Source organism: Triticum urartu, chromosome 7 (assembly GCF_003073215.2).
Source record: "Triticum urartu cultivar G1812 chromosome 7, Tu2.1, whole genome shotgun sequence".
NCBI classification, from domain to species: Eukaryota; Viridiplantae; Streptophyta; class Magnoliopsida; order Poales; family Poaceae; genus Triticum; species Triticum urartu.
In genome coordinates, this window is record NC_053028.1 from 877,070 (window position 1) to 901,207 (window position 24,138).

The 24,138-nt window shown below is 45.5% G+C and overlaps 3 protein-coding genes across 4 annotated transcripts; 1 reads left to right on the forward strand and 2 right to left on the reverse strand.

Annotated features, from left to right (window-relative positions):
- Window positions 1-650: 650 nt before the first annotated feature.
- On the reverse strand, window positions 651-19,984 carry LOC125519681 (L-type lectin-domain containing receptor kinase SIT2-like). The gene is made up of 3 exons (XM_048684411.1): window positions 18,100-19,984; window positions 13,047-13,580; window positions 651-2,136 (listed from the first exon to the last, which is right to left on the reverse strand). Exons 1-3 carry the CDS (start codon window positions 18,132-18,134, stop codon window positions 651-653), a joined length of 2,055 nt encoding a protein of 684 aa, XP_048540368.1. The 5' UTR covers window positions 18,135-19,984.
- Window positions 16,779-20,528, forward strand: LOC125519686 (uncharacterized protein At4g28440-like). The gene is made up of 2 exons (XM_048684416.1): window positions 16,779-17,175; window positions 19,993-20,528. The coding sequence occupies exons 1-2, from the start codon at window positions 16,899-16,901 to the stop codon at window positions 20,202-20,204; spliced, it is 489 nt and encodes a 162-aa protein (XP_048540373.1). The 5' UTR covers window positions 16,779-16,898; the 3' UTR covers window positions 20,205-20,528.
- Window positions 20,529-21,125: 597 nt separating this feature from the next.
- Window positions 21,126-23,464, reverse strand: LOC125519682 (GDSL esterase/lipase At5g45950-like). Of its 2 annotated transcripts, XM_048684413.1 has the most exons (5): window positions 22,796-23,464; window positions 22,578-22,708; window positions 21,975-22,208; window positions 21,626-21,878; window positions 21,127-21,522 (listed from the first exon to the last, which is right to left on the reverse strand). In XM_048684413.1, exons 1-5 carry the CDS (start codon window positions 23,370-23,372, stop codon window positions 21,335-21,337), a joined length of 1,383 nt encoding a protein of 460 aa, XP_048540370.1. In that variant the 5' UTR covers window positions 23,373-23,464; the 3' UTR covers window positions 21,127-21,334. The 2 variants fall into 2 exon arrangements, with proteins under 2 accessions (XP_048540369.1, XP_048540370.1); XM_048684412.1 differs by having other exon boundaries at window positions 21,126-21,522; window positions 22,578-23,464.
- Window positions 23,465-24,138: the final 674 nt, after the last annotated feature.

Sequence of the window (24,138 nt, forward strand, 5' to 3'; positions counted from 1 at the left end):
AAAACAATGGCAAGTCAAGTCCCGTGCGTGATGATGTGTTTGTTTCTCATGGGTTGTTTGAACAAGCTGAGCATCATCATATGATAACGACAAGTTGCCCGGTTCCCACGCCCAAATAGTCAGCTCGTTCTTTTTAAATCCAAACAAGCACTCCATCGCCCGATGTTGAGAGGCCAGCTTCCCAGGTTTACAGGGTCAATGGAGAATCTATATAGATATGACTACTATATCTCATTACAAAAGGAGAAATATAGTTAACAATATATACATCCAGTATCATGTTTACAACTATATGCTCCCTCTGTTCAATAACACAACGCATATAGATTTTTTTTAAAGTCAAACCTCACAAATTTAGAGCAAGTTTATGGAGAAAAATATTTACATCTAGTATGCCAAATATATATCATTAGATTCATCATAAGACATAGTTTCATATTTTATATATTTGATATTATAGATATAAATATATTTTTTGTATAAACTTGATCAAAGTTTGTAAAGTTTGATTTTTAAAAAAAATTATAAGCACTACATTGTGGAACTGGAACGGAGGGAGTACTACACATAAACCCACCCTTTGTCAAAGAAAAAAATGCTACGCACAAACACCCAACATCATAACTTGAGGGCGGCCATGTGTGCACATATCACCTCCCATGTACCGAGAAGTCTGATATTGAGCCAAAGCTCGTCATCATCGGCGAAGGATAGGGCAACATTGTGGACGAGTCAACTTGGCCTTCATTCTTCATCAGGGCCAACATGTGGAAGCTGAAGTACGCCGGCAGCAGCTTCGGGAGTGGCATGTCACCGTCAAGGTACTGCATAGCTTGCCGCATGCTGGGCCTTGCTTCGGGAAATGGGTGCGAGCATAAGAGCCCTAGTTTTAGCGCAAGGCACGCCTCACTGGTGTCATAGCTACCTTGAAGATTGGCATCCACTACATCAAGAAGTGATCCTTTGTGCCAGTTCTGAAGCACCCAATCGACCAGGACGACCTGGTTGCCTTGTGGGTCCTCCTTGATAGGCATTTGCCCACAGGTAACCTCAAGAATGAAGATGCCAAAGGCAAATACATCGGTGAGAGTGGTTGCTTTACCTCTGAGTACCAGCTCTGGAGCTAGGTATCCTACTGTGCCAACAACATGTGTGGTCTGCGGGTCGGTACCATGGTCGTACAACCTCGCGAGACCGAAATCTCCTAGTCTTCCATTCATCTGTTTGTCAAGAAGCACGTTGCTTGCCTTGACATCCCGATGGAGGACAACTTTGTCCCATTCTTCATGAAGGTAGAGCAAACCCATCGCGATCTCTTTGATAATCCGGAATCTTTGCCCCCACCCTAAAGTAGCATTTCCTTCTTGACCATACAAGTGGTTGTCGAGGCTTCCATTTGCCATGTAGTCATATACTAGGAGAAGTTCACCTTTCCGCCTGCAATATCCAACTAACTGCACGATATTACGGTGTTGAAGATGGCCAATGCTTACGACTTCAGCGACGAATTCCTTTACGCCCTGCTTCGAGTCGTACGATACCCTCTTTACGGCAACCTCCGATTTAGATGTCGGAAGAACCCCTTTGTACACCCTTCCGAACCCGCCTACGCCGATCAAATTCTTGTCCTTAAATCCCTTGGTGGCACGAAACAGATCCTTGTAAGAGAATCGGCGAGGGCCGTACTCAACCTCCCAATCCTCACGCACCTCCTTATACCTAATATGTCTCCTCACCATTATAACACATAGAATGCCGACAGCTAACACAAACAACGCGGAAGCTATCGGCAGAACTATCTCTAGGAGTTTGGATTGAGGTCTTGGGCCCAGGTAAGGTAGCCCGGGTAGTTTGGTGGTATCTATAAATGGAGCAGGGGTGTTCATTCCAAAGCTCCAACCAAGCACATAGTGATGGCCTGTGCTTAAACCTGTTGAAGATGAGAAGCCAAGGTAGGCTTGGTCTGTGAGCACCGGTGAGAGGTCATAGGTGGTTGAGAGTAATGGCCTCACTGGTTTTGTGACACCAAGGGGTGCTAAGGTCACGTTGATTTGTGTGGACTCCCCATGGTATTCCACCCAAACTTGTATTGGCCCGGAGCCAATAAGGGACATGTTTGAGAGCATGCCATCGCCCCTACTATCATCATGAGCTCTTTTATGGTACCCTGGGGTAAATTCTGGCCGTCAGTTCGTGAAATCGTATGGTGTGTGGTGACATATACTGCTCCAGTTCTCGCGAGCGGTAGACCATGCACTGGTGAGCTCCCGTCCTTCAGTATAGATGTCCTGAGGGCATTTTGGGAAGAAAAAATCGACAGAGGTAATCAGCCCGGCCGCGTGTCGAACAGGCCCATCCGTCCCTCGTGTCCAACTAGCCCACCCCGCCCTCCCCATCCAATTTCGTTCCCTCCCCTAAAAAAATCCGATTTCGTCCCCACCGTTTGGCCCCGATCTCCACCGCGCTCTAGGGTTCCGGCCGCCGCCGGCGAGGGCCTGCCATTTGAGGCGCTCCTTCGTTCTCCACCGCGCTCAATAGGCTCCCGGCCGCCGCCGGCGAGGGCCTGCCATTTGAGGCGCTCGAGGAGGATTCGCCGTCCCCCGACGCCGCTGCTCCCCTGGACCCCGTCGCGCTCCGGGACAGGCCTGCGCTCACCCCTTCCGGCCGCCGCCGGCGAGGGCCTGCCATTTGAGGCGCTCGAGGAGGACTCGCCGTCCCCCGACGCCGTTGCTCCCCTGGACCCCGTCGCGCTCCGGGACAGGCCGGCGCTCACCCCCGACTTCTCTCGCCTCGTCTTCTCCATGGAGCTCCCCTGCCGAGGCCCACGCCGGAGCTTTGGGCCGACCTCCCCTCCGGCAGCACGCGCCGCCCGAACCCAGTTGGCCGCATCGGCAATTTCAATATTGCACTCTCACAGTCCGGCTCTGCTCGTGCCAAGCTCTAGGTATACCTTCTAATCCTCCTTGCAAATCTTAGGCTGAAATTGGATGTGATTTGCTTAATTCCAGTAGTAGTTTCTGAGAAATATATATTTCATAGCACGAGCACGTAGTATGAGAGATTATTAGAGCAGTAGTTGTACCTACTACGACATGTATTTTGCCGTTGATTGTACAAGTTCACATGTACATCTCTGAATAAAGAAAAACCTTATTGCTGAAGTTATAGAACAGAGGTGGTGTTGTTCGACTTCCATTATGCAGTACCATTTCTTGCAAAATACTTCCAATTAGAATAGTTGTCGTTCAGTATTTGCCTACCTCTAATACCATTCCTCACAAAATACATACACCTTTTTTAGTGTCTGAATTTTATTATCTGTTGATGATCAGTTTTTCGTGCTCCAGCTCTTGGATGTGCTATCCTCCCTTCTCACTCTCGGGCTCCAGCAGCAAATGGACGAAAAGCATCACGAAGCAGCTCAGCTCCATCTTCTATAGTTATTTCTTGAATCTGTGATATACTATATAATGCATTCTGTAGAAAACAGAATGATGTTCATTGGAGCCTCTCTCTTGCTATGTTTCTTCCATTTGTTTCTGCTCTAAGAAAACTCCATACTTGGAAAATGTCTCTTCATGACTTCTTTGAAGTTTTTTCTGTAGTTTTCAGTCTTGGGTGCGTGCAGTTTCTTCATGTCACATCTGAAATTTGGGGCCATGTATGTACATTGTAATTAGCAGGGCCTTCCCTGTTTGTGATACTAAATGAGGTACCTCTATATATAGGTTTGCACCGTGTCATTTTTTCCTGTCATTAATTGATCTTCATACCAAGAAAATCCTGTTGGAGGGATATCGTGCATACTCTGGTTTTCAGTGCTTTTTATGAGAAGAGGGTTTTCAAGTAATTATTTTTATCTTTGATCTGAACAACAATAATACTTTAGGATTGATCAACACTAATATGTAGCCTGAGTTGTGGCTCATGGTAGTACACCACATGGTTGAGTACCTGAGATGGAAAGCCAATCATTAAGATTATTTTTCCGTAGACAATTACTAAGTATTTTGAACATATTTTTCCTGCCATCTATTTTTTTTGAAATTGGTTGCTTGATTAGAAATACTGACTGTTAGTATATACTTCCTCGTCCCAAAATTCTTGTTTTATTCTATTTGCAACAATTGGCGATTGGTATGAGTACTTATTGACATATCAGTCTAAGGTTTGAGCTTGTGATGCAACTGTGATTGTACTGAACAGCGTCGAATGAATTCGTCAGTTAGAGCGTGCATGTACTTGAGTGTTTGGTAGATTTCTTCTCTCTGGTCTTCAAAAATACCCAAATCGACGCGTATTTTGTCATGCTAGTACTGATCAAGAAGGTGTTGACTTGTACATTCAGTTCACATGGCCGAGATATTCACTTGTTTAACTTCACACTTATTAATTACAGTCCAGGATCTGCTAAACCTTGCAAGTACAGGAGGATGAGTGCTCTCTGTCCTACAAGTCAAAGAGGCCTCCAGGTCAAACAATGCTTGCTGTCACTAGAAACCGATCAAACTTAAAATTCTGTGCGAAACCATGTGCTTGATACTCATGTACGTGCTTTATAATTATAAGTTTCTCCAGTTGAGTCTGTCTACTTTGTCATGACTAAATGATTCAAAAATAGGGATCGCACCCCATGACTGCCTTCTATTTAGTTTAGATCAAGCTAAAACTTGTTCCTGAATTTCGTAGCCACTTATATGTTCAGTTGTGTGATTTGCAGGCTGAGACCTTGCTAGGTTACTTGCGTGCACACATGGTGGGCAAAATTTGATGCCATTTCATGCAATGCCATCACGTACATCATGTGCAACTAAGACCGTTCGGGTCTGCCGGAGATGAAGTTTGAAAGGCGTTTTCTTTTCCAACTTAATCAAATGAGCTCAATCTTTTTCCACGCCCTCACAGCACCATCGCAAGCATGCATGCCAATTTTTGTTGATTTCCGACGTTCGATGTATTTTTTTAATGGTTTTTGGCTGAAAAACCATAAACACCGTCTGGACTGACGCAACGTGCGATCGGTGTCCGAATTCGTTCAAATCTTGTGTGGGGGTATAGAATGGGCATGCGCACATGCTGGCAAAAGTTTGTGTCATTTTATGCATGCCATCATGTATTTTTTCAACTCAACGAAATGAGCCCAAACTTTTTCCACACCCTCACGACACCATGGCAAGAATGCATGCCAATTTTCGTTGATTCCCGACGTTTGATGCATTTTCTAGGGTTTTCTCGGTGAAAAAACCCTAAAACACTGTCCGGACGTGACACAACGTGCGTTAGGTGTCCGACTTCGTCCAAATTTTACGTGGGGGGTATAGATAGGGCATGCACACGTGCTGGAAAAATTTGATGTCATTTCATTCATGCCATCACGTACATCATGTGCAATCAGGACCGTTCAGGTCTGCCGGAGGTCAAGTCTCAAAGACATTTTCTTTTCTAACTCAACCAAAAATGAGCCCAAACTTTTTCCACACCCTCACAGCACCATGGCAATAATGCATGCCAATTTTTGTTGATTCCCGACGTTCGATGCATATTTTAGGGTTTTCCCGGTGAAAAAACCCTAAAACACCGCCCGGACATGACGCAATGTGTGTTCAGCGTCCGTTTTCGTCCAAATCATGCGTGGAGGGATAGATTGGGCATGCACACATGCTGGCAAAATTTGTTGTCATTTCATCCATGTCATCACGTACATCATGTGCAATCAGGACCGTTCGGGTCTGCCGGAGGCCAAGTCTCAAAGGCATTTTCTTTTCCAACTCAACCAAATGAGCTCAAACTTTTTCCAATTTTTAGGATGTACAGAAGGATATTAGGTGACTCCAATTATCTGTACAAAATAATTTGCGACCCTAGTTATAATATTTTCCAAATATAGGGTGTATAGTTTTTGGCACGAAAATTAAAGAACGCACGTGGAGTGAAAATTTCACAAGTTTTGGGCGAGATTACACCTGACTAATTGACATGATAAAATAGAGGAGTTTGCCTAATATAAGTAAATGTAATCAAATCCCTAAAAAAATTATTCAAACGAGTGGGGCAACGCAAGACACCTTATATTTTGAACTTTTTCTAAAAGATCTATACACCTTATATCAAGGAACGGAGGGAGTATTTTTTTTATTGCGAACTATCTGAAGTGACATAAATAACTATATATCTGAAAAGTTACATAAAAAATATTTGTTCATTTGGTTAGGTTGTCTAGTAATGTCCTCAAGGTCACGGGTTCGAATCCCATTATGGACATTATTTATATTTTGCTTGTAATTTTTTTTATTATCTGTAGCCCAAAACGGTAATTCATTTTGTGATTTTCACCTATTGCCTCCTTTTCAGTGTATACTTTGCATACATGTGCCACTACTAGAAAAATGGCTATAGATGGGATTGATACTAATGGCGCACCAGACAAGCGGTGCGTCATTAGTATATACTAATGGCGCACCACCTTCTGATACGCCATTAGAGCTGAAACTACTAATGGCGCACCTGGCCCAGGGTGCGTCATTAGTATCAATTTTTTTGGAACTAGTGCGCCTGTCCAAACAACTAATGTCGCATCCAGACACAGTGCGCCATTACTAGTTGTAAGTAGTAATGGCGCACCTGTCGGAAAGTGCGCCACTAATGTTGTTTTTCTTATTATATTTTTTATTCCTTTTTTTGCAAAAATTAATGGCGCACTGTTCCATCGTGCGCCATTACTAGTTTAAACTAGTAATGGCGCACTGTGGAGTGTGCCATTAGTATGTTTTTTTTTGCAAAACTACTAATGGCGCATCACCAGAAGGTGCGCCATTAGTAACCTGGATTACTAATGGCGCATTTAGAGTTGGTGCGCCATTAGTAAGTGGGCAGCAACAAGATATTTTGGACATCCATCCATCCATCCATCTCTCTCTCGCTCGAACCCACCCAAACCCTCGTCGCCTCCTCTCTTCCCCCCGAACCCCTCTCTCCCTCGCCGCCGTCGTCACCCACGCCGCCCGGTTCCGGCGAGCTCCGGCCGCGCGCAGCATGCCGGCGAGATCCCCTTGGTCCGCATCTGGCTTACCTCCATGCAGATCCGCGGCTCCCCCACTGGCTAGGGTTTTGCATCCCCTTTTGTTCGCCGGGATCCGCCATGGCAGGCCACGGCGAGGCCATAGGTGACCGGATCCAGCACTGGTAAGCCCCTCCCCCTCCTTCTTCGCCCACCATCTCCTCCTCACCTCACCTCATCTTCTCTTCCTTCTCTGCAGGTCGCCATGGGCGTGCCGACGACGACGGCAGGAGGGGCGCACCTCCGTGGGGCGGGACGCCGCCATGGAGATGGATTCCCTTGTCCGCCACCACGCAGCGGCACCATGGAGCCTCCCAGCGCCCCAAACCCTAGCGGAGAGAGGAGCTGCTCCTAGTACAGCACGCCATGGAAGGGATTTTTTTGGTATTTTTGTTGTTGTTTCTCTTCCCGATCTAATCATGTGGAAGGCCCTTTTCCTCACCATGATTTATTCATCTCCCCTTCCTCTGTTTTGTGCAGGTTGCTCTAATGGCGAAGCTTCTTCTGCAGGACACCCTCCACCCCTCCCCTGCATCCACCTCCTACCCCCATACATGGTGAGCTACAACCTCTCTTTCTAGCCCTTGCAAATCTGATCTGGAGTGGACATGAATTGCAATTGTCATGGACACTACATAACAGCAAGTATTGGTTCAGTTTTTGTGTGAAATTCGATTGTCATTGTGCTTTTTGATGCTTGCTTCAGAAAAATAAAATCATGGATAGATAGAAGATGGAAACAGTGAGCTTCCTTTCAAGTTAGTAATACTAAAAATCATTTGGCTCATCAATTTTTCATGTCTTGTGTTAAATCCACTCCATTGCAATCTGGCTATGTATGGATGGTTTGGTACAATTTGCCATGGATGAGTATAGTAGTTACGTACACATGTGCTCTGTAGTTTTAGTCCTTCTTGTGTTGCTGCACTTAGTCTAGAGATACAACAACATTAGTTAGGTCATGGATGGATGGATCAATACATACAGCTAGCACTGCTAGCAACAACAACAAAATAACCTTGTGATTGATTCTGTTGACGCTAGCATGCTCTATTAGTTTTGGAGCCCAACCATGGACTGTACGTACTAAGCTAGCTCAAGCACACACATGCAGCTTGATTTATTTCTGTAGATACTAGCAGCAGCATGCGTGTCTCCTATACTAGCTTGCTTAATTTCTGTACTAGATCAACGACACTAGCACTTACTTGTTTGTTAGATTCGGAGCAGCAGGCATCCTCCGTGGACGATGACGACAACCAGGTCATCCACCGCCACGACGACACCCCGCACATGGTCCAACTCGACTACAACATCCACCGCGTGACGGCGACGTGGTCGTGTGCGGCATCGACCAACCTCCTCTCCTGTGAATCCGTCTCCTACCTGTAGCTCCCGCTCTTGTGCTGCTATATTAGTACCTTGCTCTGTTTCATGCGTATGGGTGATTTTGTTTGTGCTTGTGTCATGGAAAAGATCATTCCTATTTATTTGTGCTCTGTTTTCTTTATTATCACGAGTTGCAAAATTAGTAGTGGGAAGTAAACTTTTGTTAACTTGTTGGTTGAACCAATGGAACTACTGTTATATTTGATTTGTTGCTCAACTAGTGCTGCAATGATGGGATCGAATGATTGCATGACCCTAATGTTGGCCTATCATTTCAATTATCTTGGTCTTATAGATGTTATTGTTCCTGTCATATAGCACATGCTAGTTTCTTTATTGGTTGGCTGCTGGTTCTGTTTGTTCATATGCATAAGTGCTACTGTTTCTTTGTTATCTTATAAAGGATATAGTCCTTCATTTGTATATAGCCGTAACTCTCTTATTGATCAACATATACTGATTCATCTCTTTACTGCAATTACTCTGTGTACTTCATGATTTGCTCCTGTAGTGGTATAAAATTATAGTTTCTCTTTCAAGCTGGTATCTGTGTTTTGATATATACTAGTCTTTATCTAAATACCATGTATTGGTATTTCTTGTATGGTTTAGTACATCATCTACTGGTGGTTTAGTTGTATATTGTACAGGACATAGTCCTGACGGTTGCATGTAGTGATAATTCTTTCTTTGCATTAGCTATTTCATATGTTTCAGATAATTTAGATGCATGCTTATACTCCTATCTATACCAGGTGCATGTGTTGTGCTTGTGTACCTATATACAGAATAGTACCCATGTGTAAGTGGGTGTATGTGTTCTGCTTATAGCAGATGTTTAGTAAATGTGCTATCAATGGCCTATTTCTTCTTGCAGGTTATGGACTATATCTTTCCTTGCCAGTTCCCTCTCTCTTAAATCTGATTTGAACAGATGCTGCACTGGTCTCTTCACTTTCTTTCTTTCTCTCCTACTCTCACTGATAAGAACAGGTGCTCCTTAATCTTGCCATGCCAATGATGGTGTCCTGAGGCTCTCATCGTTACTTAAAGATGTTGCACTACTTGATCCAATGATGCAATAGTCCTAGTACTACTAGGCTGCCTGAGGACAATCCCTACTTCAAACCCTACCTCTGGGCTAGTTGATTAGTAGTGGGTTTGTTGGATTTCATCTGAAAACTAACCCAAGCTTAATTGAGGGATCCCCTAATCATGGAGTTAGTTCTAGTTTGAGTTGATCTTTGGGTTTGGCTTTGATCTATACTCTACTTCTGTCTTTTGGGTTATTGGCTCCATTTATGCAGTGTTGGCTCTCTTCTACTGTTTCTTTGATCAACTTAATCTGATTGGGGTTTGACTAATGTTTCCAAACTCGTAAGTGCTAGCTCCTACATCAAAGGCATTTTGCTAAGGGGAATGCTACATTTAAACCTTGATCAAGTTTTTCATGTTTGTTGTTTCTTGTTTTGCAGGTTGATGAACTGGAAGAAAGAAGCAGAAGATGAAGAACTAGATAGTTTAGTATAGGTTTAGTTTAGGACTTTTTCTAGATACGCCCGCTATCTAGCGGGAGAGGGGAGGGAGCGTTGGAGGAACCGGATGAAGACGAGTTTCATCGTGATGATGCTCATCGTGATGACCGCAGCTCTCTTCTATGTGATGGTAGTTTAGATGATCGATATCGACTTGTAATGTGAAGACAAACTCGCTACTCGCGGTCTCGAGACTTGTAATATAATGTTCTATCTTTGTTCGGTCTTTTTAATTCGGAGACTAATATGATGAATTGTATTCGGAGACTAATATGATGAATTGTATTCAGAGACTAATCTTCTATTGTATTCGATGAATCTGTTGTTGATGTGTGCTGTCTATATTTTGTCCAATTATACATTTTGTAACCTGTGCAAAAAACAGAAAATTAAAAAATAAAAAAACCTAATATTCATACTAATGGCGCATCACATCACAGTGCGCCATTAGTATGCCAAAGGATACTAATGGCGCATCATTAAACAGTGCGCCATTAGTATGCCGAAGTTACTAATGGCGCATCTTGTTATTGTGCGCCATTAGTATGCCAAAGCACCTGGGTATACATGGTCCCTTAGGAGGCATATTAATGGCGCACTGTTGTATATACTAATGGCGCACCTGTGGTACGCCATTAGTAAAATATACTAATGGCGCACACTAATGCGCCATTAATGGCCAAATTAGGTGCACCATTAGTAGGCCTTTTCATGCAACCATCCGTCCAGATACCGCCATAGCCAACTTTTCAGCTCAAGAACAGAATATATAACTCACCCAAGAAATTAGAAATTGACTCGCGAGATCATATGAACACGCTTACTATGCACTTCCTAATCCCAATAAAATGACCTTCATGCGATAAGATAAATCATTCAGGAAACACCAACACAATAAATCTTCTGCCACACAACGCAACAAAATAATGGTTTCAGGAGATGCATCAATAGCATGAGTAGACGAGTACATGAGCGGCACCACCACTAAACAAATCAATTCATATAAGTCTGGCATTATAAAAGTCAGGCATTATAAAAATAAAATTCACTTCTTCGGAACATTGTTTTCATTCCAAATCTCGTTAAACGGCTTCCACCTCTTGTTGGATGTCTTGGATGGAGCACCTTTCGGTTTAATTATTTTTGGATTCCGGACATTTCCTGGACATGCTTGGCTTGACCCTGAAAAATATGCTGGAAGAGGGCCCAGTGATGCCGCCTCATTTTCCCCACCATCTTCGCCGCCTTCAGCTATAATACCCTTGAGAAAATCCACCACCTTCTGTGACGTCTCCTGGCTGTTTGAAGCTTTGAATAAATACAGACTACAAATGTTCCGGAGTTCATGGTAACGATCCATCCGCTCAGACCATTCATGCATATTACCATTCCTCTCCGAGTCAAATGCGGACTTGCCTACTATCGTCCATCTTGTTGAGACACAACACCTAGGAATGCTGACTAAGCCAAGGTATTTTAGAACAGAAAAAATGTGAGCGCACGGGATCTCCTCCGATTCCATCTTCAGACAACGGCAATTCAAGCTCTGAAGCAACGGGCCTGCCATGACAAACCTCACATCATACGTCACATGCCTACTCTCTTTGTGAGCTACTGTATACAGAATAAAAGCATCATTCTTGGTCACTTCTGCTACTTCCCATTTTGACAACTGCATGATTTGATGTTTTACCTTCTTGAACATCACTGGAGTATAAATAAGAGCAGCACTTCTCTCAAGTGGATCAGCTGTTAATTCAGTAAAAGGTACTGTCAATGAAGCTATAGCATCCAACTCGGCCTCATTCTTGCGGATACGCGATAAACAGTGATCTGAGTGCTCTAGCAAATCAACAAGTGACATTCTCCTATCCAGATTCTTATGAAGCCTAGAGTTTAGGCTTTCGCTACGCTGATTGCTCTGCATGCCAAGGAAATATCTACCTTTCGTATAGGCCCTAGACCACTTCTTCCTTAGCCCGTACATCGTCATAATCCAAGCATCTTTTTCAGAGATATCATAATCCACCATAAACTCAACCCAACGTCTCTCAAACTCATCGACATCCCAAATGTGATAAACAAATTTCCTAAAATCCTTGAGCTTTTGCTTCCGTAGGTGTCGTATCATGTTTTGCTCGATGTGCCAGCTGCACAACCGGTGATCTGTATTGGGAAAAACCGCCGCTATTGCCTTCGCCATTGCATGGTCACCATCTGTGATAACTAATCTAGGATGTTTCTGCTGCGTTGACTCCAAAAATGCTTCAAGCAACCACACAAAAGATGCCTCGGTCTCAGCTGAGACAATACCGAAGCCAAACACGGTCGTGCTGCGATGGTGATTCACTCCTATGAAGGGGACAAACGGCGGGTTGTATTTGTTCACACGGTAAGTGCTATCAAAGATCACGACGCCACCAAAGGCATCGTAGTCAATCCGAGACTGTGCGTCTGCCCAAAAGATGTTCAGCAGATGCCCTTCACTATCAGTTGTGTACTTGTAAAAAAATTCGCCATCCATGTCCTTTCGGGCTGCCATATAACGGAGCACAAATTCGGCATCACGGCCTTCTATCCTTTCCTTCTTATACTTGGCAACAAAATTATACAGGTCCCGAGGTATAAAGCCTACCTTGCTGAAACCACCACTATCCTTCTCCATTACTTCCATTATTTGATGTGTTCGAAGGCCACCAATTCCATACTCAATGACATCAGCCTTTTGCACATCACTCAGCCCACGATGTAGCCACGGTTGTGCGTGGGAGAGTGGCGCGGCCACAGGAGCAGGGCTGTGCGTGGGAGAGTGGCAGCGACTGCCGGCGGCGCCCACGGCAGGGAGAAGGAGGCGAGCGGCGGCGACTGGCGGCGGCGGCAGGGAGAAGGAGGCGAATGACTGGGTGTGCCGTGTGCGTACAAAATGGGCTGAAACCTAGGCCCATGGCAAAAATAAAACATGTCGCCCTTAATTTTGATGCCTATTCTACCCTCAAGAATTCAATGGTCAGATTTAGTTATACTGGTCCATCCTGCTTCAGCAGTATAGGGTACCGTAAAAAAGCTCATCATTGTAGAAGCCGGCGGTGTTGGATTTCACCGAGTTGAGGCTGTTGATGTCGACGCCGACATGGTTGTTGTCGATGTCCCCGAACTCGGTGTTTTGGATGGTGTCGAGCTCGACGGCGAAGAGGTGGTTGCTCGTGCTTCCATTATTAGTGGCATTGATAAGGCCCAGGAACTGGATGGGAAAGGCGGCGGAGAGGTCGGTGCTCAGGGCGATGAAGAAGGCGAAGCCATGGCCCCGTATGTCGCCGAATGAGGAGAGGATGCCGAACACGAAGGAGATGGAGAAGGACCGCACCGTGCCGTTGGGGGCCTCGCGGAAGCGCACCGGCGCCGGGTGGAACGCGTGGCCCTTGATCCGGAACGTCTCGTTGGTGAGCTTGACGAGGCCGGCCGGCGTGATGGTGGCCGCGCCGTCAAGGGTGAGGTTGCTGCCGGCGAAGCCGGTGTAGAGGAAGCTTTCTTGGTCCTGGCTGCCGGTGGCCGGGCTTTGAAGGCTGAGGCATCTGATGAGGACCAGGAGGATAGGCAGACTAGATAGCTTCATGCTGCTGGCCATGGCTAGCTGTGTGGAGTTGTAGTTTGCACTGCGGCGAGATTTATTTATAGCCTGGATGATGTAAAGCTAGCTATAGAGCACGACCAATCGACTGTGGATATATGAATTCAGTCAAAGAGATGGACGGAGCACCTTTGAACCTTACCCAGGACGGCACTAGGTGATTATTATTAAACCTAGCTAGTACGTATAAACAAACCCACCTTTGAAAGCTTCAAATGTGGTTTTCAAACTTTTCAAAATTGTTCAGAAGTTGAAATGTTCCTTTTTTCTAAATTTGTTCAAGAATTCAAAAAATGTTCAGGATTTTCAAAACAAATCTTGTTTTAAAAAATTGTTCAGAAATTTTAAAACTGTTCCTTTTTTCCAAATTTGTTCACAAATTGAAAAATGTTCTGGTTTCATTTTTACAAATTTAAAATAATTTTCCTGTTTTTAGAATTTTGTTGCCAAACTCAAAAAATGTGCGAGATTTTCTAAAAGTGTTCGTTGTTTCAAAAAATTGTTCAGAGATTTCCTAATTTCTTCAGAATTTTAAAATTGTTAGAACTTAAAAAAATCATAATTTTTAATTTTTTTCGTAGTTTCAAAAAATGTTCATTTCCTTCAAAAATTGTTCACACTTGTCGATTTGTTTTCGATATTTTGCAGTTAATTCGAGTTGTTAAAAAATATTCAAAATTTGATATTCCAGAAAACGTTATTTTTTTAAAAAAATATGTCTTTTTCGTAAAAAATTGAAATTTCATAATTTGTTTGCATCTTTCAGAAAATGTTAAGATTTTGAAAGATTACTTGCATTTTATTTATTTTTACAATTTGCAAGAAAAATGTTTGAAAGTTTTCAACAGGTGTTCATTTCAAGTGCTGTGATTAGTTCTTTTCTTTTAGCGCTGGCTTGAAGGATTAGTAACGTGCAACTGTTCGGTGCATTGGTTAGCGACGGGGATCTGTAACTGACTGTTCTGGGGTTCAATTCCTGTATACAGTGGTTGTTTTCTGAACTTATTTTCCGTTGCTCTACAGTTACGAAAGCGGGCGCACGCTAATGGCCGACCTATTTCAGGAGCTCCTGTATGTGTTGCGCCCCCAATTTGACGCATAACGCATCCAATAGGAGCTCCCAAAGAGGGACCTCCTATGTGACGCATTTTGCGTCATACAACAGCTCGACGCACAGGGTTGACGCACGACTAGGCCAGCCCACCACCCCTCTCGTTGTTTCATTTCCTTTCGCGCGCGACAAAAAAAGCTAAAAATCAACAACGGGTACCATGAATCGATACCACAACCGCACACTCCAACCATGAGCCATTAGCCACTGCGCAACACACCACCAACTGAACATAAAGGTACATAAATCTATAAGAACAGATAGCAGCGTTGAAAACATTTTGAAAATATTTCTTGAAATACCACATTTTTTCGTATTCCAATTTTTTGGAAAAGTGAAGATGTTTTATAATTCTAATTTAAAAATGAAACACGAACAAAAATTGCAAACTCAAAACAGATTCCAAAACGCGAACAATTTTCAAAAATGTTTCTAAAAAACAAACAAATTACGAAAAATACAAACATTTTTTGAGATCGCAAACAGTTTTTAGTTAAAAAATGGAAAACAGAAGCATTTTTTGAAATTGCGAACAAAACAGGGTCACCCAACGCCCTATGCGCTGAATAGGAGGCCCCACAATCAATCGGGCTAGATTTTGGACGATTTGGTTAATGCTGAGAGAATGGGTCGACCTTTTCGGATTCGCCCCGGTTACACCGTGGCACAACCCAGTCCAGTCCAGTCCAATCCACTTGGCGTGTATTTTGCGCAGACACTTCAACCCGAGCAAGGCCACGTCAAGCATCCGCACGAGCCTTCCTATGCCGCAAACATTTGGGCATGTATATGAACTGTCCATTCGCCTCCCTCTTCCTCCTCCTCTTTTTGATACAAGAAGGGAGAGATATCCCCATCCCATCCCATCCCATCCCATCGCTGCAAGCCTTCTTCAAGTAACCGCCACCGGAATCCCTCTCCCCTTCGTGTCTCGGGGGCGGGTCATAATTGTACGTTTTTGATCACGGATTTGATTGCTTCAATTGTTTTCATGGCTTATGCATAGCTTGTTTGTCTTATATAACTTTGCTTTTTGCCGCGTGTCCTGTGTGCATGTCTGTCTTGTTTTTTTTAGGGGAAAGCCAAATTTTATTCATCAAAGACCACTGGGTGGGATACAACTCGGATCATGGGGTTGGCCTAACCATAGATGGCGCCCCGGACCAAGACTAAGCGAGTATTTGGCAAGTTTGTGTGCGTCGGCATTAGCCACACGACCTTCAAAACAAAAATTACATTGAAACATAAAAGCTCTACTCTTTATCTCCTGTATGATAGAACCACTCCTTCCTTTGCCTCCACATGAAATATCAGCCACCGTTTGTTTGGAGTCGGATGCAATGACAAAGTTGTGTATGTTAAGGTCTTCTGCCAGCGCCAATGCCTCACGGCAAGCGATTGCTTCCAGAATTGTTGGGTCCTCTAGGCCAGCTACCACCAATGCTGAACTGCCAAGATAATTTCCTTGCCCATCCCTGCATACTGCCGCTGCCGATCCCCCCTTTCTTGCTCTCACTCCAGCATCTACATGGGTCTTGGCGAAACCAACAGGGGGTGCCTTGGGCCTGAACGCCTGTGGCTGCCTCCTAGCTAGAACTGCACTTGTCGTCGTCGGGCTTCTCGTGGTAATCATATTGAGTTCGTCAATGAATCGCCTGACGAACAAATTAGTTGCTTGTGGCGATTGGAAAACTCCTTCATGTATAGCCTTTCGGCGTGCAGTCCATATCGCCCAAAGTGTGACGGCCAACAAAACGAACTGATCATGATCAAGTGACTGGATGAAGGTGAAGAGCCACTGCTTGGCGCTGGGTTCCGTGTTCGACACCAGGCTCTGAGCTAGCTCCTCACATTAACTAGTGCCCACACACATCTTGAATTGTGCATCCCTGCAATGCAGAGGCCGGGTACATGCAACATCCCACCACGAGCCCAGTCCAGTAGGAGCGTGTTGGTCCGCTCACAGACACTTCAACCTGGGCCGGCGTGTCCAGCGACCCATATACGAGCCCGTCCCTCTTGCTCTTTTATACATACATGGGCCAAACCATCTCCATCCCCATCCCACCACATTCGCCTCCCTCTTCCTCTTCCTCTTCCCACAAGTAACCGCCACCCCCACCACCGGAATCTCCCCCCCTCCGCCGCTCGCTCTCTAGGGTTTAGGGTTCCGGCGAGATGTCGACGGCGAAGCCCCGCCCCACCGCCACCCGCGGCGGCCTCGCCCCCGCCCCCTCCCCCTCCCCCTCCCCCGCGCAGCCCGCCGTGGTGCTGCGCAAGCCCGTCTTCACCACCATCGACAAGCTGCTGCCGCAGACGCACGGCCACAACCTCACCGCGCGCGTCCTCTCCGCCCGCACCGTCCTCGACAAGCCCGCCGCCCGCACCCGCGTCGCCGAGTGCCTCGTCGGAGACCCCACCGCCACCGTCCTCTTCACCGCCCGCAACGGCCAGAGTGAGCTTCCCCTCCGCCCCATCTCATCCGCTCTGCCTTGCTTTGCTTGCTCCATGTGTGGATGAATAATGTACCTTGCCTCTGCCCTTGTGTTTGTTGGACCCATGGATGGATTCGCCCCGTGCTGTTTGCTGACAACGCCCTCCCCTAGTATACATTTGTAGATGATTTGTGTAGATCTACTTGCTCTTGTGCCTTCTGTCCTGTTCGATTGAGCAGTTTCATCTACCTGCATTGATGTCCATGTTCATCCATTGACTCTTTGGGGACAGAATACTGCTTGCAGTTACTTACCATGGGTGCAGTCATCATTTCGTTTTCTGATTCACCGATGTTGACAGCGATGGCATTGTGGGGGGAGGAAGCATTCAAATCAGCTTGTATGTGCATGTTGATTTTCATGGGACATGTAGCCTAGTTACAAATTGGTGCTTACAATACATGCTTGTTTGTTCTCGACTGCTCAGGAATCAGTTGCAGTTACCTTGTGTGATGTTATTTGGGTCCTGCATTGCAGTACAAGGCTTTAAATTTGGCTTGTAGGTACATGCCGATTTTCAAGGGACATGTAGCCTACATTGTTGTTTAAGCTGTGTGTGTGCTTATTTATTCATGAATCGTTGGGTAATCAGTTGCAGTAGCCATGTGTATGTATACCCATCATATTTTGTTTTTCTGGTAGACTATTGGTATGAACGCATATGTTTCCCTGTGGAATACGGGTTAGCCTGCATCAGGGAAACTATCTGTAAAATCGACTGACTTGTGCACTTATGATTTGGATGTCCATGCACAAAATTGCAAGTTAGAGCATAAAACTGGGTGTATGCTTAACTGGAGTAAAACTCACATCTGGGGGGCATGCTGCATTGTTGTTTATGTTGTTTACATGCTTTTTGATCCATCGACTGTTTGAGGACAGACAATTGCTTGCAGCTGCTTACCATGGGTGCAGCCATTTTTTGATTTTCTGTTACACTAATGTTGGCAGTGATGTCTCAGGTCCTGCATTTTGGGAGAAACCTTTGAAATCAACTTTTGTGTTGTACATTATGATTTCAAGGGACATGTAGCCTAGCTACATTGTTGCTTGTATATCAGTTGCAGTTACCATGCTATCATCGCTTGATTTTATGTTACACTAATGTTGCTAGTGATGTATTGAGTCCTGTATTTGGGGAGAAATCTTTGAAATTGCCTGAAATTGTTGTTAACAGTGCATGCTTCTTTATTCATCAACTGTTGGGGATTCAGCTGCAGTTACCTTTGGTGTAATCATTAGCATTCGATTTTCTGTTATAGTACTAATGTTGGTCAGAATGCATAGTTTTGCCTGTGCAATATGGGTTAGCCTTGCATTAGGGAAAATATCTCAGAAATTGAGGTGCTTATGTATGATTGAAGGGCCATGGACAAAATTGCAAGTTGTAGAACATAAAAGTTGCATGTATGCTCAACTGAAGTAAAACGAAGCATTTGTGATGGGTAACCAATGGGGGTATGCAAAGTCACTTGTTTGCAATTGCTGTGGGTCTTAGCAGCATTCTATTTTCTGTTCCATTCTTATGAGAATGTGCTACTGCCACACTGATTAGGATGAGTGTTACACTAAAGTTGGCAGTGATGTCTTGGGTCCTACATTTTGGGTGATAAATGTTTGAAATCAGCTTGTGTATACATGATAATTTCAATAGGCATGTAGCCAAGCTACATTCTTGCTTGCATTACGTGCTTCTTTATTCTTCAACTGTCGCGGAATCAGTTTCAGTTACCATGGTATCATTGGTCCTGCATTGGGGGAGAAATATTTGAAATTGCCTGCCTATACATGATTTCAAGGGGTATGTAGCGTGTATTGTTGTTAACACTGCACGCTTATTTATTCATCAAATGTTGGGACTCTGTTACAGTTACCATTGGCGTAATCATCGTCATTTGATTTTCTGGTATACTAATGTTGGTCAGAATGCATAGGTTTCTCTATGGAATATGGGTTGGCATGCATCAGGGAAAATACCTGATAAACTAACTTGCTTATGTATGATTTGAAGGGTCATGCATGAAATTCGAATTTCTGAGTACATAAAACTTGTGTGCATGCTTAACTGAAGTACTCCCTCTGTAAAGAAATGTTAGTAGTGATCTAACGCTTTTATATTTCTTTACGGACGGAGTAAAACTCACATCTATGATGGGTAACCAGGGTGGGAGATGAATGACACAAATCCACTTGCTTGCAATTACCATATGGGCCTTAGCAGCATTCTATTGTCTGTTACATCTGTCTTATGACCATGTGCTACTACCACAGTAGTTAGGATGAGTCTATCATGCTGTATGTGCTGATATGCCAAACCCAGATGGATTTGTCTGCCCTGTTGAAACATCTGTAAAATTGTTGTGCATGCTGTAGAGGGACATGCATGGGGCAAATTTCTTCTTGTTCCGAGTTAGATTGCCTTTTGTGCACATCATCAAATTTCTTCTTGTTCCGAGTTAGGTTGCCTTTTGTGCAAATGATCTGTCACATGTGGTAGGAAATAGAGGATGCCCGTAAGCTGATTATTGAAACTGGTGGGACGATGTGTGATTTACGCTTTCACTTCCTGATAGAAACCATACTACATAATCTGTTTTCACTATGTATAATGACTGCTGCAGATTTCTAATAAGTAACCAAAGTCAGTTTAGTTCATCACATTTTAATGGTTTATTTATCTGATTTTGAACGGATAACATTTTGTGTACATTTATGTGCTGTGTACAAGTTGCAGCACATGACAACTCATCTAACAAGTGGCATTTCCTTGTCAACAGTTGAGATGCTGAAGCCAGGCAACACGGTGATCTTCCGCAACGCCAGGATCGACATGTTCAAGGACACGATGAGGCTGGCGGTGGACAAGTGGGGCCTGATCGAGGTGGTCGAGGAGCCCGCTGACTTCAAGGTGAACGAGGACAACAACATGTCGGAGATCGAGTACGAGCTCGTGAGCGTGCCGCCGAAGAAGCAGGAGCGTAAGAAGTGAGCGGCGGATCGGGCCGGCTCTCTCTGGCCGTGGACATAGATTTTGGGAGGCAGTGGGTAGCAGTAGTAGGTTCGCTTCATTATCCTGGAATGCGCTATTAGTAGTAGTGAAAAAGGCTTCAGCAGGAAGGAAGGCCTGGTCTCTTTGGGTTTATGGATGGATGGATCGTGTTCTGTGTCGGTGGTGGCGTCGTGTAACTGGCCAGCCTATTAAACTTTGTTGGTATGGAGTTTTGGATGCTGTTCTGATGGCAATATTCTGGGATTATCAAGTGATGTGCTCTTCTGAATGAATCATGAGAAGCAGTGTTAGTTAAACTGTCAACAACTGTTATCTACAGTATCGATCTGTCTATCTATCTACGGCTCTGCAGGTTGTTTAATTTCCAGGTTGGAGATAGTAGAAGATGTGTATCAGCCATGAGTCCTCATACCTGTTGTCTGCTGCCATCTCATACTGCTTCTAGTAGTTGCCTATTTTGTACTGGTAATTGTGATGTCCCTGTATTTTGATGTTGCGAAGAAAAGTGCAAGTCACAACATCGACCTGATTAAGATTTGTGATTTCATAGCAGGATCATATTCCTACCCTTGGTGCTGTGCATAGACCTCTCCTCCCTGGGTTACAGCGGCAAGGCCTGACGGTAAGGAATTGACCCCCCTTAGTGAATTAATCTGTTCATGCTGATCGACATGATTAATCTGTTTCTTTTTAACAACTTCACTGTAGTCTTACTTAGTACTCAACTAAACTGCAGCAGAGTTTGAATAAAGCACATGGCACTGGTGTAAAAAGTAGCCTTAAACACTTTGGCTTGATCCACACAGGATCCTCTTGAGCTTCGGTGCCTAGCTGTAGATTCCGGTATTAGACCTCTCCTTCATGGGGAACAGCCCCGCAAGAACCACGGTAAGGAATCGACCTGCCCTGTAATTTGCCCATGCTGATCCACCGTAGTTATTCTGTGTCTTTTTCTTCAGTTGCAAAGGTTACAGTAACACGTTCTAGTTTTACAACTCAACTGAACTGCAGTAGCACATGCACCTGCAGTACAGTTGAGTATAGCACATGACACTGGTGTAAAAGAAAGAAAGAGAACAGAAATGGTCTCGCTGTGGAGCTTTGAGAGTCTAGCTGTAGATTCCGGCAATGGAGTCCAGCATCAGGCTTGTGATAAGCTGGTTTGTTGTCTCTGTTGGATGGACAGCATCCCAGTACATATACTTGCTTGGGTCCGGGCATGTCCTTCGCCCTCTGCATGTCTGGCCAACCTCGATCATCCCCGACCCGCAGCACCCTCTTGACACCTCCGTCAGCCCTACATTTCATTCATTCCGCAAAAGCAGCACATCTGTTAACCATGCTCAAGAACTTTCTAATCATGCACGCTAATGTTTAGAAGAGATCTCAAGTGGCGTTACCGTAATTCTGAGGGTTGTCTGTTGCCGCCCGTATGATTGTGTAGGTATCTATGTAGGCGCTCTTCATTCGGGGCTGGTAGTTGACGAAATTCGACAGCTGAACCAGTCTCGAGTTGAAGGAAGCCGCCAGCTGGTTTAGGTCGCTGTCGCATCCATCTGGATCCCTTCCGAGCAATGTTCTTGCGATCGGTAGACAGCCGATCGGGGGTAGCCCGACGAACACAAACCTTCTCGCTCCAAGCATCCTCATCACCTGCATTATGATACATCCAGCATTGATCACAAAAATCCCAACACATACATGTGCATGATTGATGCCAGGTAGTTTGGTCCATAGATTCATGCTTACCTGGGTATAGTTGCCGAGGCGTGCTATCAGGTGGTTCTCGTACCGCAGCATGGCGATGGGGCCAGCTGATCGGTTTGACGCGATGTAGTTTAGGAGCATGTCATTTGTACCAGCACTTATGATGAAGGTAGCCCTGTTAACAATTCGCTCTGCTCTTCTCAGTCCGAGCAGGGCTCGGATCAGTTGCTTGTAACGCCAGAAGTGCCACAGTTGTCTCCGGAATGGCAGCGCGCTCTGCAAGTAAGAAGCTTAGCTAATAGCTACCACAGCACAATTCATGAATGAGTATCTAAATTTCATTTAGATTTCTTCAACAGCATTACTTTTTTTTGTCCTACAGGAAAGTTTTATTTGCCAGTGAAGTGAATCGAACAAGTACTGAATCATTTTGGGTCCTGTTTAGGTCAACCTTGTTGCATGACCAGTCATGCCTATTTTATGAGTTTAACTCTACTAGGAGGCAGGTTTTTTTTTATCATCTGAATGAACCACACATATGAACTTTGTGCTTTAATGATTCATTCACTAAGATTGCTATCAAACAGATACATTTTCATGCAGTGATATGGCTGAAAATATTAACAGTTGATGCTGACGACGTACTAATGTGTTGGCAGTGATATCGTCGTATCCAGAGCCCGCCGACGCGAAGCTCACCCCCTTCCTGAGCTGCCCCAGCTTGAGCGTCGGGTCAAGGAAGCCCGGGATGGTCCTCATTATACCGAGCTTGTCCGCTGCAAAACCGCCGCAACTCTGCCAAGTCAGGTATCCTGAAACAACAGCAGCAAAAGGAGACAGAGGAAGAAATATGTAACTGTTACCCAGCATATCAGTGGCCAGCCTGCCGTTGGTGAAGCGGCCGGTGGGCCTGCGGCCGTAGAAGTTGATGCCGTAGGGCGGGAAGTTGGCCTTGGCTGTCGTCCGCAGGCGGTTGTTGTTGCCTGGGTCCACCGTCGAGTCCCCGAACACGAGGAGGGTGGTGCAGACCGCGGAGCGGTTGCCGCCCCTGGGTGGCTGTGCTGGTGCCGCCGCGTCGGGGTCCTGAATTGGTGGCACGACCTGTATTGGTGGTATGATCTGCTGTGGCGGTGGCGATGGAGGGTCCTGCTGCTGCTGAGGCGGCGGCGGCGATGGAGGCGGAGGGTCCTGCTTCGGCGGCGGTGGCGGTGGTGATGATGGAGGGTCCTGCTTCCTGGGAACCGGCGGGGCTTGTCCATGTGATGGTCGGTGTCGCCGCGGAGGCGATGGTGGTGCGTGCTGTGGTGGCGCTCCTGGGTGTTGCGGCGGTGGCGCCGATGCCTTTGCTGGTGGTGCTGGTGCCGCTGTTGCCGCGCAATGCAGCTCCCCGGCGGCGAGCAGCAGCGCCACCAGCACGCCGGCCAGCGGGAAACCCCTCATGGCTTTGGTTGACGGTAGTAGAGTGTGAGGCAGCTAGTTTTCAGCTGGGGAGGATGAAATCATGTATATATGTGGATGAAGGGGCGAGAAGAATGCAGTAGGGTGGTGGCAGGCAGCAGCAAGGTTGGGTTGGGGTGGGGATGGGATGGGATGGGATGCAAATGCAGTGGAAGCAAGCAATGCAAAGGTGGCTTGGTGCCTGTTAGGTGGGTGCTTGTTATGCCTGGGCTGGGTTCACTTTGTGTGAGCAGCAGCAGCTTTGGACTGGGAGGAGGATTGTTTCTAGGTGCTCCCGTTGCAGAGCAGGGCAGGCAGGCCCTTGCTGGTTTGTAGGTCTGGGTAGGGGAAAACAGGAGGAGAGGGGTTAGTAGTAGATGGTTGCATGGTTTGCTTCACTGGTTTCTCATCTTCTTCCTCTTCTTGTGTGCCTGCCTGCCTTCATCTGCTGTCAGTTGCAGACATTTGTCGAAGGAGTTGAAGAAAATGGAGGCGGCCAAGGTTGCCTTGCCCGGTTCTAGATTGGAAGTGCGGAGAACAATGTTGGAGAAATGCCCTTTTGGTGGACACAGATTCATAGTTGCTGTCGTTGTTCTGTTTACATTCCTGCCCATCCATGGATATGAACGGCGAGGGAAGAACTAGGGCGCCGATGATGTTGAAGAGACAGACGCGCATTTGCATATATCTTGCTAGGGATATGAATGTATGTGCAGCAGCATTGCAGTTTGGTGGTTTGTTTTCAGCACATGCAGCAGAGGGCCCCGTC

Excerpts from the sequence above, each read along its gene's own strand:
- LOC125519686 (XM_048684416.1), top strand. The coding sequence starts at position 16,899 with ATGTCGACGGCGAAGCCCCGCCCCACCGCCACCCGCGGCGGCCTCGCC. Across the intron at positions 17,176-19,992 it reads CACCGCCCGCAACGGCCAGA|TTGAGATGCTGAAGCCAGGC; the intron begins GTGAGCTTCCCC and ends CCTTGTCAACAG.
- LOC125519681 (XM_048684411.1), bottom strand. The coding sequence starts at position 18,134 with ATGGCTGCACCCATGGTAAGCAGCTGCAAGCAATT. Across the intron at positions 13,581-18,099 it reads GTAAGCAGCTGCAAGCAATT|TCTGCCTATCCTCCTGGTCC; the intron begins GTCTGTCCTCAA and ends GAAGCTATCTAG. Across the intron at positions 2,137-13,046 it reads GCCGGCTTCTACAATGATGA|GGGCGATGGCATGCTCTCAA; the intron begins GCTTTTTTACGG and ends TGATGATAGTAG.
- LOC125519682 (XM_048684412.1), bottom strand. The coding sequence starts at position 23,372 with ATGAGGGGTTTCCCGCTGGCCGGCGTGCTGGTGGCGCTGCTGCTCGCC. Across the intron at positions 22,209-22,577 it reads ATATCACTGCCAACACATTA|AGCGCGCTGCCATTCCGGAG; the intron begins GTACGTCGTCAG and ends TCTTACTTGCAG. Across the intron at positions 21,523-21,625 it reads AGACAACCCTCAGAATTACG|GGCTGACGGAGGTGTCAAGA; the intron begins GTAACGCCACTT and ends AATGAAATGTAG.